Source organism: Chionomys nivalis, chromosome 16 (assembly GCF_950005125.1).
Source record: "Chionomys nivalis chromosome 16, mChiNiv1.1, whole genome shotgun sequence".
Taxonomy (NCBI): domain Eukaryota; kingdom Metazoa; phylum Chordata; class Mammalia; order Rodentia; family Cricetidae; genus Chionomys; species Chionomys nivalis.
The window spans coordinates 13083474-13094912 of NC_080101.1; the positions used below are offsets into that span (position 1 = coordinate 13083474).

The 11439-nt window shown below is 42.2% G+C and overlaps 1 protein-coding gene across 5 annotated transcripts in view; it reads left to right on the plus strand.

Annotated features, from left to right (window-relative positions):
- Nucleotides 1-3077, plus strand: part of LOC130888055 (suppression of tumorigenicity 18 protein) — a 245577-nt gene extending 242500 nt beyond the window's left edge. For all 5 annotated transcript variants that reach the window (XM_057790883.1, XM_057790887.1, XM_057790885.1 and 2 more), the window contains one exon: nucleotides 760-3077. In XM_057790883.1, the coding sequence (XP_057646866.1) occupies nucleotides 760-900 (141 nt within the window). In that variant the 3' untranslated portion in view covers nucleotides 901-3077. The remainder of the gene's footprint in view (nucleotides 1-759) is intronic.
- The last annotated feature ends 8362 nt before the right edge of the window (nucleotides 3078-11439 follow it).

Below are 11439 nucleotides of genomic sequence, written 5' to 3' on the forward strand. Positions count from 1 at the left end.
GTGTGTGTGTGTGTGTGTGTGTGTGTGTGTGTGAGAGAGAGAGAGAGAGAGACCCAGCATGGTGGCACTCCCCTTTAATCCTAGAACTTGAGAGGCAGAAGCAGGAAGGTCTCTGGGAGTTTAAGGTCAGCCTGGTCTACATAGAGAGTTCTATGACAGCCAAGATAACAAAATAAGACCCTGTCTCACAAAACAAAACAAATAAATAGAAAAATAAAACCATTATATAGGGCAAAGAAGATGACAAAATACCACCCAGGGTAAAGATGAGTCAGTCTGGACCTTCTGACACTGATCTTCTCCCTAAAGAAATAGAGAGGGCGAATGACCAGAGTTGTTGTCTTATCAAATCTTTATCACAACTGTCAGTGAGCAACTGGCTTAATCCCTGCCATTCCAACCTAAAACTGTTAACCACTTGGCACAAGCTCTGTACACACCTTCCGCAAATGTCATTTTTGTACTAAGCAAGTGCAATTGAGGCCAAGATTCCTCCCAGAGAAAGCATGTTGTTTGAAAACCTCTACCCCAGGTCCAGATTGATCCTCGATGCCGTCCAATCAAGTTTCATTAATGCCATGAATGAAGGGTGAACAGATAAACCCTACAAACACTAACATTTAGATTCCTATCCCAAACTGCCACAGTAAACCCTTCTCTTCCTCATTATATAAGTTGGCAACATTCTTCCCTGTCTCCTGATCTTCCCGGGGACAGCTGACCCTCTGTGATTGGTTCCATGTGCTTTGTCTCCTTCAGGGGCCTATCAATGAGCAGAATTTTGAAGCGTATGTAAATACTCTCACAGACATGTACAGCAATCTGGAACGAGACTACTCTCCGGAATGCAAAGCTCTACTGGAAAGCATCAAGCAGGCGGTGAAGGGCATCCATGTGTAGGAGGGCAGCTCGCAGGAAGCAGAGGTCACCACAGCAGGGAACTCTAGCAGATCCATAGGGGACCTTGCACCCCTGGAGCCTGGAGGCCGTCCCCTGCATTTATAATTGCAACATTGCACTAATTTTCCCCTGGCTGACATAAAAAGGAAAGAAAAACTATGATAAACTCTTTGGATTAAAAGTAATGCAGTGAATTATTAGATCTCATTTATTTTCATATCTTCTTTTATTTCTTCATTGCACTCTTTATTTTGTAAAGTATATGTAAAATAAATGTGACATTTTATATTTTATTTATTACTAATCAAAGAGTTTTTTATCTTTTAACTGCATTTTGGAGTCTACCATATTTTTACAGGTGTGTTTATTAATTTGTCTTCTAATAGGATTTAAATAGAAATCCTGTTCTCAAATCACACATCTTTCGGAGTTTAAATGAGGAAAAAAACAACAAAAAGGGAAGATGTGAAGGAAATCCCGGTGTCGGATTGCACTATGGTCAATTTTGGTTTCTACTGTGCATTTCTCCCCCCCCCCCATATTGGTTTTTGATGTGAGCTGCAAAGGAATATGAAGATAAATGGCGCCCACTAGTGGGAAATCCATGTTCATAAAAGCACAGGATGCTGGCAAACAGCGTGCTCAAAACTTGATAGCAATAATTAAATAAAATAGTCAGCAGAGCATTCCACGTGGCTGCACGGATTTAATTAATATGAATTATTTATTTGAGCTGTTCAAAGCATAGATTTTAAGTGAATCAGATATGTCTTTTTTTTTTTCAAGTCAGTCACATTGGCTAGTTGGCAACCCTTCCCCAAGATGAGAAATAAGCTTTGATGTGACCAGTCAAGCTTCTCCTGCTATATGTTAGTACAATGTTACAAGTGACAATATTGATATAGAATTTTACTTAGCAAATACAGACACATACAAATGGAAATTCTGTAGATACCATATCCCCTGAAATAGCATGTATCTTACTAGGTTGACTGGAAAAGAGTGGAGAACATAATAAGACAGGAAAAGTGTTATTCCAATCTGAATATTGGCAACATTGGTCTGCACTTCCCATAATAAGACAACTTTCAATTTGATATAATCCTTGAGCTACACACACACACACACACACACACACACACGCATGCATACACACACAGTCACAAACACTTATCCACACATGAAATTGAGTCTACAATCTCAACTGGATCAGAGTTTAGGAATTGCTGTAGAAAAGGCAATGTCTATTTCAGGGACTGTAAAGTAGTTTAAGCATTGTTTCAAAAGTTTTTTTATATTTATTTTTTTTAATGAAAAGGTATAGACAACCAGCTAAACTGCCTTTTTGGTGTGCACACACATTTCATGTGCCTCTGTGCAAATGCACACACGAACTTTAGTGTGAGCTTAATTTTCTGTGCTATAATAAAAGCGTTTATTTTTTTTAGCCTCATGAATACTTAGATTTAGTGCGATGGCATTCACAGGCTTGAATTCACTGTTACTGTTACCCGCTCCGATACATGAAAAGTGGTACAGTTGTTCGCTCCGCTCTCACGGATCTGTGGTCCCTGTTATGCATCAGGTGGGGCTTATCTTTGGCTTGGGGTTCATTTGAACTCTTGAATCTTAGTTTAGTGAAAATGGGGTGTCTGTCCTTAGATAGGAAAGGTGTTTATTTAAAACTCAGTTCAAAAGAAGCAGCCGCCATAAGTCGTGTCTACTGAAAACAGGACACAAAGTTTCCTATTGAAGTATGTCTCTGAGCGTTTTGCTACACAGTACTTCAAAGAAGCACACAAATGGGCTCACTTATTACAAAGACAGAAGTTTACTTTGCTAAATATTTTAACATGTTTGTTATATATTTTATTTAAAGAGATCTCTTGCAAACCTATGTATTTATTACTATAATTTACATGGTCTCAGTTAATTTATTTGTGTTCACATAGTTTTATGAAGGGTGTCTGTATTTATTTGCCGCCTTGGTACTTGCGTTTTGTAACATGCACTGAATTGTTTTCATTTCAGCTGTGTTAATGACTGATACTGTAAATTGGATCTTTTGTAAACAAAATGGGCAATGATGTATGCGTTTTTATTTGAAGTAGTTTGTTTGTATACTGTTTCTCCAAACAATTACTATTTCTTACATCAATGCAACAAAATTGTGTTCAGTGCTGTACATTTGGTGTATGGTTAGAAATAAAATTGATAATGAATTTTGCTGTGATATTTATTGGGCTAGTTTATGAGCACAGATGTCATTGTCCCTAAGACCTATAGCTCCTGATATTGTCAAAAGCCTTCTTCAACCAGAGCAATTCTGGCTTAACATTTTACCCTCAAGTGGAGAGGATTTTTGGCTGCTTGACAATTGGTTAGCACCTTGGTGTGTCACATATCTCCAGATGATGTGTGACCGTGACACAAGGCACCTCTGCTGGAACTAGAAGGAACTTCATCCAGGTCTAAGGAGCAGGACCCGAGGAGTCCTAGCCTGATAACAAACTGCTGGAGGTTGTGAATATAGCTTGAATTAAGCTAGGTTGAAAACCATGTGGATAATTCTAGAGGACCTATTATGCTTTTGTGTTCCTATCCAAGTCATCAATACTCTCTATTTTTGAGGTTTTGGGCAGACTTCCATCCACATCTCTTAGAACTGGCTCTCCCTCACAGGTAATGTAAAATCCACACAGTGAAGTCCAACTACCTGAAGAACAGTCTGGATCCCAGGGGCAGCTGGGTTCAACTTGGGTTTGATTTCCCAGGGCACCCCATACTTTCAGTCACTCGAGCTGCTCCCGTGATGTGTTCCGAGAAAGCAGCGTATGGGATGCAGAGCTCACTTGGAGTCTTAGTTTTACCATTGAGGATCTCTGACATCCTACGCTGGTTGGGACTGCCTATCAGAAAGTAGTATCTACAGTTCACGACATGAATTTGTCAGAACATTTTATGTCTTAATCCTACTGAAACGTAGGAAGGAATAATGTGCAAAATCCATCCTTTCTTACCACAGATTTCTGATCAGAACCCGCTGAAAAGAGTCCATTTCCTGAGGTCTTCAGTGCGGGTTACTGAGAGCAATGGGGCAAATCACAGGTTTTATAACATGTAAGTGTCCCAGGTAAGTTGAAACAGTTTGGTAAGGAGAGAGACAGGGCAAACAGAGGAACCACACGTACAGATCTTAGAGGGAGGCATCCACCAGAAGCAGAGGCTGTGCAAGAATCCAGGTGCCTGAAGGCAAAAAGTCCAAGAAAGAGGGACAGGAATTCCCAGGGTAAAGCTCCTGGCCTTGTAGTTCTAATTCTCAGGAGCAGCTTTTGCTATGCAAAGAAAGGCTGAATTTCAAGGCATGGTGTGGTTCCGCTATAATGTGCATACATCACAGGCATGAAGCCTCCCTCATCTTCCATCCTCAGTTTTCCCCTGGAGACCAAAGAAACAGAGGATAATGGATTCAGATTTCCACTGGAGATAATTTGTTTAACAACACAAATATTTCTGGCACCAAAGCAACACAGCTATGTTCAGTATATTCTGGGTGCAGTAAGATGTAAAATCAAATAAGGACATTGCCCATCACCATTCCATAGATAAATCCTGGGGTTGTTAGAACTGTAACTCACATCCTTCTACTGTATCCTACATCCTTTGTGAAGAGAAAGGGATGGATGGTTTTAGAACTTAACTTGTTCCAGCACATACGGATTTCACTGCTAATGTTTTCTGTGTGTCTTTTCACACATTGCACCCACTTCATTGTGGTCTGCAAGAACTGCCTTCTGTTTCCCTTAGCTCTCCAGTGGACGACAGATTGAACTTGCTAATAGCTGTCCCTACTGTCATTCACAGTCAAGGGTGCTTTGTGTACACAGAAAATTCTCAAGTTTGTGGAGCCAGATCACCATATCCAATGAAAACAACGAGATGGCTGGTTCTTGAATAAGTTACTGACTTGCCCAAGACTATGAAACTGGGGAAAACTGCATCCCAGATTTTGCCTGTCATTCACTTGAAAAGCTAATAAAGCTTCCTCCTAGTGTGTTTTTGTTTTTGTTTATTTGCTTGTTTGTTTTTTGATTTCAGAGAAAGGATTTCTCTGTAGCTTTTAGAGCCTGTGCTGGAACTAGCTCTTGTAGACCAGGCTGACCTCAAACTCACAGAGATCCACCTGTGTCTGCCTCCTGAGTGCTGGGATTAAAGACACGTGCCACCACAGCCTGGCTTCTCCCCAGTGTCTTAAGGAAACCCACCAAAATCCATGGTTTTTACCATAGACACTGGCCTGCACTTCCAGAAATAAGGAAGCCTAGTGTACACTTCCGACCATCATGGCCTTGACCTCCAGGATCTTTGCAGTCTCCTGCCAGGTATCGTTTTATCTGCAGGATATAAATGAGGATGCAATGAAACCAAGAACTAGACCACTCACTCCGTGAGTAGAAAGACAGTTTATCTGGGAATTCAAAATGCCAGCCTGGGGTAGTGGGGACTGAGCAATTGGCAGCAGGGAGAGTCTAAGCAGCTTTGTGGGAGCAGGAAAGGGCGGGAGGAGGAGTAGATGAGCTGGGACAGCCTGTGAGTTAGAGCAACAGGAAAGATCCTGGGGCATAGCATGGGAAGCTCGAACTGGCCTAGAAAGTTGCCTGTGCATAAGGGAAGCAGTTGCTTTCTTGACAAATAAGACCTGGCTTCACTAGGTTTCTACGAATGCTGAGTTTAGGCTTCTAGTCTCCTGATAGCAATCCTTCTGCTTAGTCAGAGTTCTACCTGAGCTGAGCCCAAGCTGTCATTTATGTCATTCGCTTTTCACCACTGTGACCCTAATATGAAGGGAACTTCTCTGAGGATATATGTTGTTCTGTTGGAGCCTTTAGCTGGTCCCTACATGGTCTGGGAAGCCCCAGTCCCAGTCCCCCCCTCCATCCCTCCATCCCTCCGTCCCTCCATCCTTCCCTCCCTCCATATATATAAAATTCTCTCTAACCCTGCCTGCTCAGAGAGTCTCCAAAGAAAATAATGTGCTGCAAAAATCCAATTCCACATTCTTGGCAGCTATTGCAACTTCCTCCCTTGACACTGACAGCTCCCCAAGTCCCCACCCCAGCACTTAGCTTTTAACCACACTCGGGCACGAACCCAGCTTGTGGGAGCATGTCATCACCCCTCACCTACAATCTAGAAAATCTTCCCGCCTTAGACCAGGCACAACTTCTCTGGCCTTGATCTCTGAGGCCAGTCAATCCACCCATGAGTTGCTTTGCCCTAAATATACCTGCTGTTATATTTTTTTTTTCAATTTGACTTGATCTGGCATACTGCATCAGCAGAGAAACTTATTATGGAGCACGCAGGGGGTGGGAGAGTGTTGAAAATCTGTTGTGTATATTTTGATTTCAGAGGAGTTGGCCCAGGGCAGTGAGTAGACAGGAAAGCAGAGTAGTCCTTATCAAGGGGGTTAGGAGAGAAAAAGGAAATACAGGAAGGGACATAAATTAAATAAATAAATAAATAAATAAATAAATAAATAAATAAATAAATAAATGCAGGATCTACCAGAAGAGATGTAGCTGTAGGAATAAACCCCAGTGATACCCTTGTCCCAACTAGGCCTTCCTCCTCCCCTTCACCACTTCTCAGTAATGACGTTACCATGACAATCCATGGAAGGATTAATGCATTTGTTAGGGCAGGACCCGCATGATCTTGCTGTCTGTAGAACTGCCCTTATTGGCACACTAATCTACGTGTCTATTAGCCCAGTTGAATGGACAGTCGAAATGGACCACTACACATACCAGCTGGTATTAAGCGTGCTCCTGAGTTCACTGTCCTGGGCTTCAAAGCCACATATAATTGTAAATGGAATTGTTGTCATGCTCTAAGAAACTGGGATTAGGAGGAAAAAAGAGCCTGCTGATGCCCCAGGGATAAGTACCACGGTCAGTATTCAGCTCAGCTCGGAAGTGAATATGAAAACCTGCCCTGTGGGTCATCATTGCTGCCACCAGCTGACCACCCTTGCTTCCTAACCTGCCTTCGTTCACGAAGTAAGACATGATCATCTACTCAGCACATCGTGGGGAAGTTCTTGGAGGAGGCTTTGCCGTCATGCTTGGAGCACACTATTCTGAACACTTTTCTTATAAAAGTATATCATATTTTTATATGCAGGACTGATAAACATATGAACTTATAGAGACCATGGCAACATTCACAAGATTTGTACAGTTTCAAACCAGACAAAAACCCGGCACAGAGAGAGGAAGGTGGACAAAAAGCCCTATCCCTAACCTAGAAACTGTTTGCAATTGCGGCCTGGAGAGAAAAGGAAAATCAGCATCTCTACTAGAGAGACACTGGGTCCAGGTCAGGCCCAGGCTCTGGAGGAGTTGGATAAAACAAATGAACTCCATAGTTTTGTTGTTGTTGTTTTGTTTTATTTTTCTTTGGTAAATTTTTTTGTCTTATTAGGTTTTTGTTTGATTGATTTTTATGTTTTGTTTTGTTTTATTTTTGGAGAAAAAGAAAGAAAAAAACATGAAGTTTAATGGGTAGGAGATGGGGAGGATCTGGGAGGAGAAGGAGGAGGGAAATATGATCAAAATATATTGTGTGAAAGAAATATTAAATAAAAAATGCATCTGTTTTGAACATCTGTAAGCTTTTCATCCAATTTTCTGTTTTAATAACTGACTCTGGGACTAAAAGCTTTAAAATATGAGTGGTAAAGAAATTATAAAATTGTAACCTTAATCCTAACTTATTTTTGCTTTTGTGGGTTTTTTTCTGTCATTAGATATTTCGTGTGTACATGGCAGTTTGGGATTAACCCTTTGCCGATTAAAGTGCACTTCCTACTGACGTTTACCAGCTATGAGCACACGCCCCACTGATATTCCCCAGTTATAAAATATTCTGCACTCTGCCCTTTCCGCTGTGAAACGCTGTGCACTGTGGAGTGCACTTTCCACCAACGCTCACTAGCTATGAACTGTTCCGACTGTAAGCAGGAGGGGGCCCTGCTCTGCCTGAGGATCTGTGGCTTTAGTAGACTTTTACAGTTCAGTATGTATTGGCATTATATAAGGGAGTCATTTTTCTTTAGTCAATCCTGCCTTCTTCGGTTTTATGTGAAAACTTTGGAGCTATGAGATAGATATTCTAAAATGTATGTGACGCTTTAGGGAAATGCCACCAATATTGCTTTTAGAGGACCAGGGTTTCTAGCATTCAGTGTGGCTTCTAGAAGAATGCACGTGACTCTCTGCTCTGTCAGCAGGGTTCTGGCACATTCCTTCTGCAAGAAACTGTTCAAAATGGGAAATAAAGAAAATAGATAAATAAGGAAATAAACAGGTTGGGAGGAAGAAAGGGAGGGGGAGGCAGGGAGGGAGGAAAGAGCAAAGGAGAGAAAACAGAAAATGTCTTGCTTTTTACCCTTGCCACAGCCTGGAAATCATATGCTTGCTTGTTTGCTTGCTTTCTTTTTTGTGGGGGAAAAATTACAAAGCAGAAAATATCTGAGAGCGATGATAATTGTTTCTTTTCAGAGACAAAAACAAAGTGGTAATCACATTATGATAGCCACAAATGCAATGAACACCTACCTGAGTGTCACTAGATCCCTAGTTCTCTCTCTCTCTCTCTCTCTCTCTCTCTCTCTCTCTCTCTCTCTCTCTCTCTCACACACACACACACACACACACACACTCACACACTTCTTTCCTCATTTCTCTTATAATTGCCCATCTAGATAAACAAATTCTGACTTAAAGGATCGATATAAGACTTAGAATTGTTTTTAGATTTAACTATATAAAATACTGAATTCAAATCTTAGAAAACCTACTGAAAATGAAAAAAAAAAAGGTAGTTCACGTTTGTATTCCAAGTCCTCCAGAGGCAGAGGCAGGATGATCATAAGTTTTAGGCTAGCCTGTCTTACATAGTTAAGACTCTAGCTCATATAAAGAGGGTAGGGGAAGAAGAATCCTTTCCATTTCTGCAAAAGCAGTCTTTTTTGCTGATAAGAAAATGGGGTTTTTACTGCCGTAATTAGTAAATGTACAGCCATGGCAATCTCAGTGTCATCTAGAAGAAGAAAAACACGGCTTGTCATTTCAGGGCACTGGTTTCAGAAGGGCCTTTCATGGCAGGACTAAGATTGTTATCAATATTTATGATTGTCTGGCACAGGTTCAGAGGTGAGTTTGACAGGAAGTTTTGGCGGGTAATCCACTAACTTGACACCCTGTGTTGGAAGCTGGCTGCTCTGATGTCATGCATTTTGATTTCTTTTTCAAGTTCTAGAAATAAACAAGAGTCATATTCAGTTTTTATCTCCTTGGCAATAGTAAAATCCTGTGAGGAGACACTGAATAACAAGCGTCATGGTACTTCACAGAGCAGGGCGGCAGTTGGAGCCATCTCGAGAGAGAATGTGCTTTTAAAAACTGAGCCTAGGAACAGAGAACACCCTTGGGTTACAGGTCAGAGAGCCACAAATTGTCCTGCTTTACCCGCCAGGTAAAAGAAGGCCCAGGGAGGCAGTTGAGGAGAGCAAATGAACCAGAGTCAATAACAAGCCAAAAGTTACAGATGACTGGAAGCTAGTTCAGGCTGAGAAGTGCGTACAGGGAGAGAACCTATATTAAGTGATCAGGAATGGCGCTCGTTAACACAAAATAACTCCTCAGTTGGGTAGAACTCAGTCCTGTAACAGCATCAGGAGGAAGAGGAAAAAGGCTCTGAGGTTCGCAGAATCTGGAGATAGAAGCCAACACCTGCTGACCCCCAGAGCCGCCTGCCATGGTAAATGGAGGGGCGTGCCATGACCCCTGGGTGTAGAGGTCCTGGGACTCTAAGACACTTTTAAGGATTCTGAGCACCCATTTTCGAGGTGCTTTTCAGCCTTACGGATGCAGCTACCTGGTGGGTTCTTTTGCTGATGGATTAAAGAAACCAATGACACAATGAGTTCAGGACAAAGCAGTCAACTTTTTGGGCAAGTCCCATTTGTAGACTGAGACTGCCAGAGTCAGGGAGACCTTGCTTCTGAGCAGTATGGATTTTCACTTGGGTTCAACTATCCTGCCTGGTGACTCTCTCTCTTCTACTGGTCCTAACATGTGTGTGTCCTTTCTGGTTTGGGGTTGGGTCTCAGTTTCTGTCCATGAGTACAGAATCAGTTTCAACAGGACTGTTTACCTCTGAGCTGGTCCTTGAAGCAGCGACCACTGTTGTCTCTGGGTAAAGGGTGTGGGCACAGAGTCAACATGGCTTTGCTGGGGTATAATTGGCATCCCTAAGCCTTCCCTTTCTCTGTGGTATAATGCGAGAAAGGAAATCACCGGAGTGGAAGTGAAATGGCCTACTTTCCAGGAAAATGGAAACTTAAGTGATGGAGGAAAAAAAATTGGGGTCATGTTCTGCCCTTGTGGGAGCCCACAGTTTCACTCCACTCTTTGACCAGGCTGCTATTGGACCTCCCAGGGGAGCAGTGTTAGGTGTGTGTGTCCCCTCCTCAGGCTACCCTCGCCGTGGTAGATCAGTTTCCTCCTTTTTGACCTACAGGGTCTCCAGAGCTGTCCTGCAGGATTGCTCCGGTTCTTCTCTGGGGGTCACTCTGAATTGTTTCTGACTTGCCTCCTACCCTCCTGTCAATCTTTCCTCCTACCAGGTTCACAGGACTCCTGGCCTATGTCCTGGAGAACACATCAAGGAGGCCGGGGGTGTGCTGTGCAGAGTGACATAGGGAGGGGCATACCTCTCTGATGGCTAAGTCTTACTTCAGGGACACTGCAGGAGAGGCCAGGCACTCACTGGCGGCCAGTGGTAGAATCGCTGCTCTCTGACGTTCATCCTCAAAAGTCTATAGACCACAGGTTTCTGCACAAAACTTGTGTCAAACTGCGATTCATAAAAGAAAAGAAATAATAAATAAATAAAACAACCCCAGTGAGAAAATAGTGTAGTTCAATTAAAAACAATAACGTATTTAAAAAAATGAAAACCAGTGAAGTATCTGGTGTCTTAGAGACGGAGGATACATACAACTGTATGAATACAGTTTTTACTCTTTAACTAAAGGATTTTGGCACCAGGCATAGCCTGAAAAATATTACAGCCTCAGCCGCGTTAGCTAATGTTACATAGATTTAGGAAAACAAATTGGCCAAGGCTCAGGTTTTCAAAACTGCTATGTAATAATCGTATGCTAATTTTTCCACTGCAGTTACATTTGGACCTGGCACTCAACAGTGAGCAAATCAACTTTCGGCAGTGGCTTTTTCAGCCTGATGCTCGGACTGAATTAGTCACGTTCCCCTGGTGCTCCCAATTTCAAAACCCATTTCCTATCGTAGTGGGAATCGTTTTTCTGAGCATCGTCTTATAATTTTGAGACCATATCTATATAGATTCCTCTACCTGACTTAGTCAGAACTTACAGTGTGAGGAACCTTATGTCAACATAGGTCTCCGGAGAAAGCTCATCAGAGCAGAGATGAGGGCTCACGCATATAT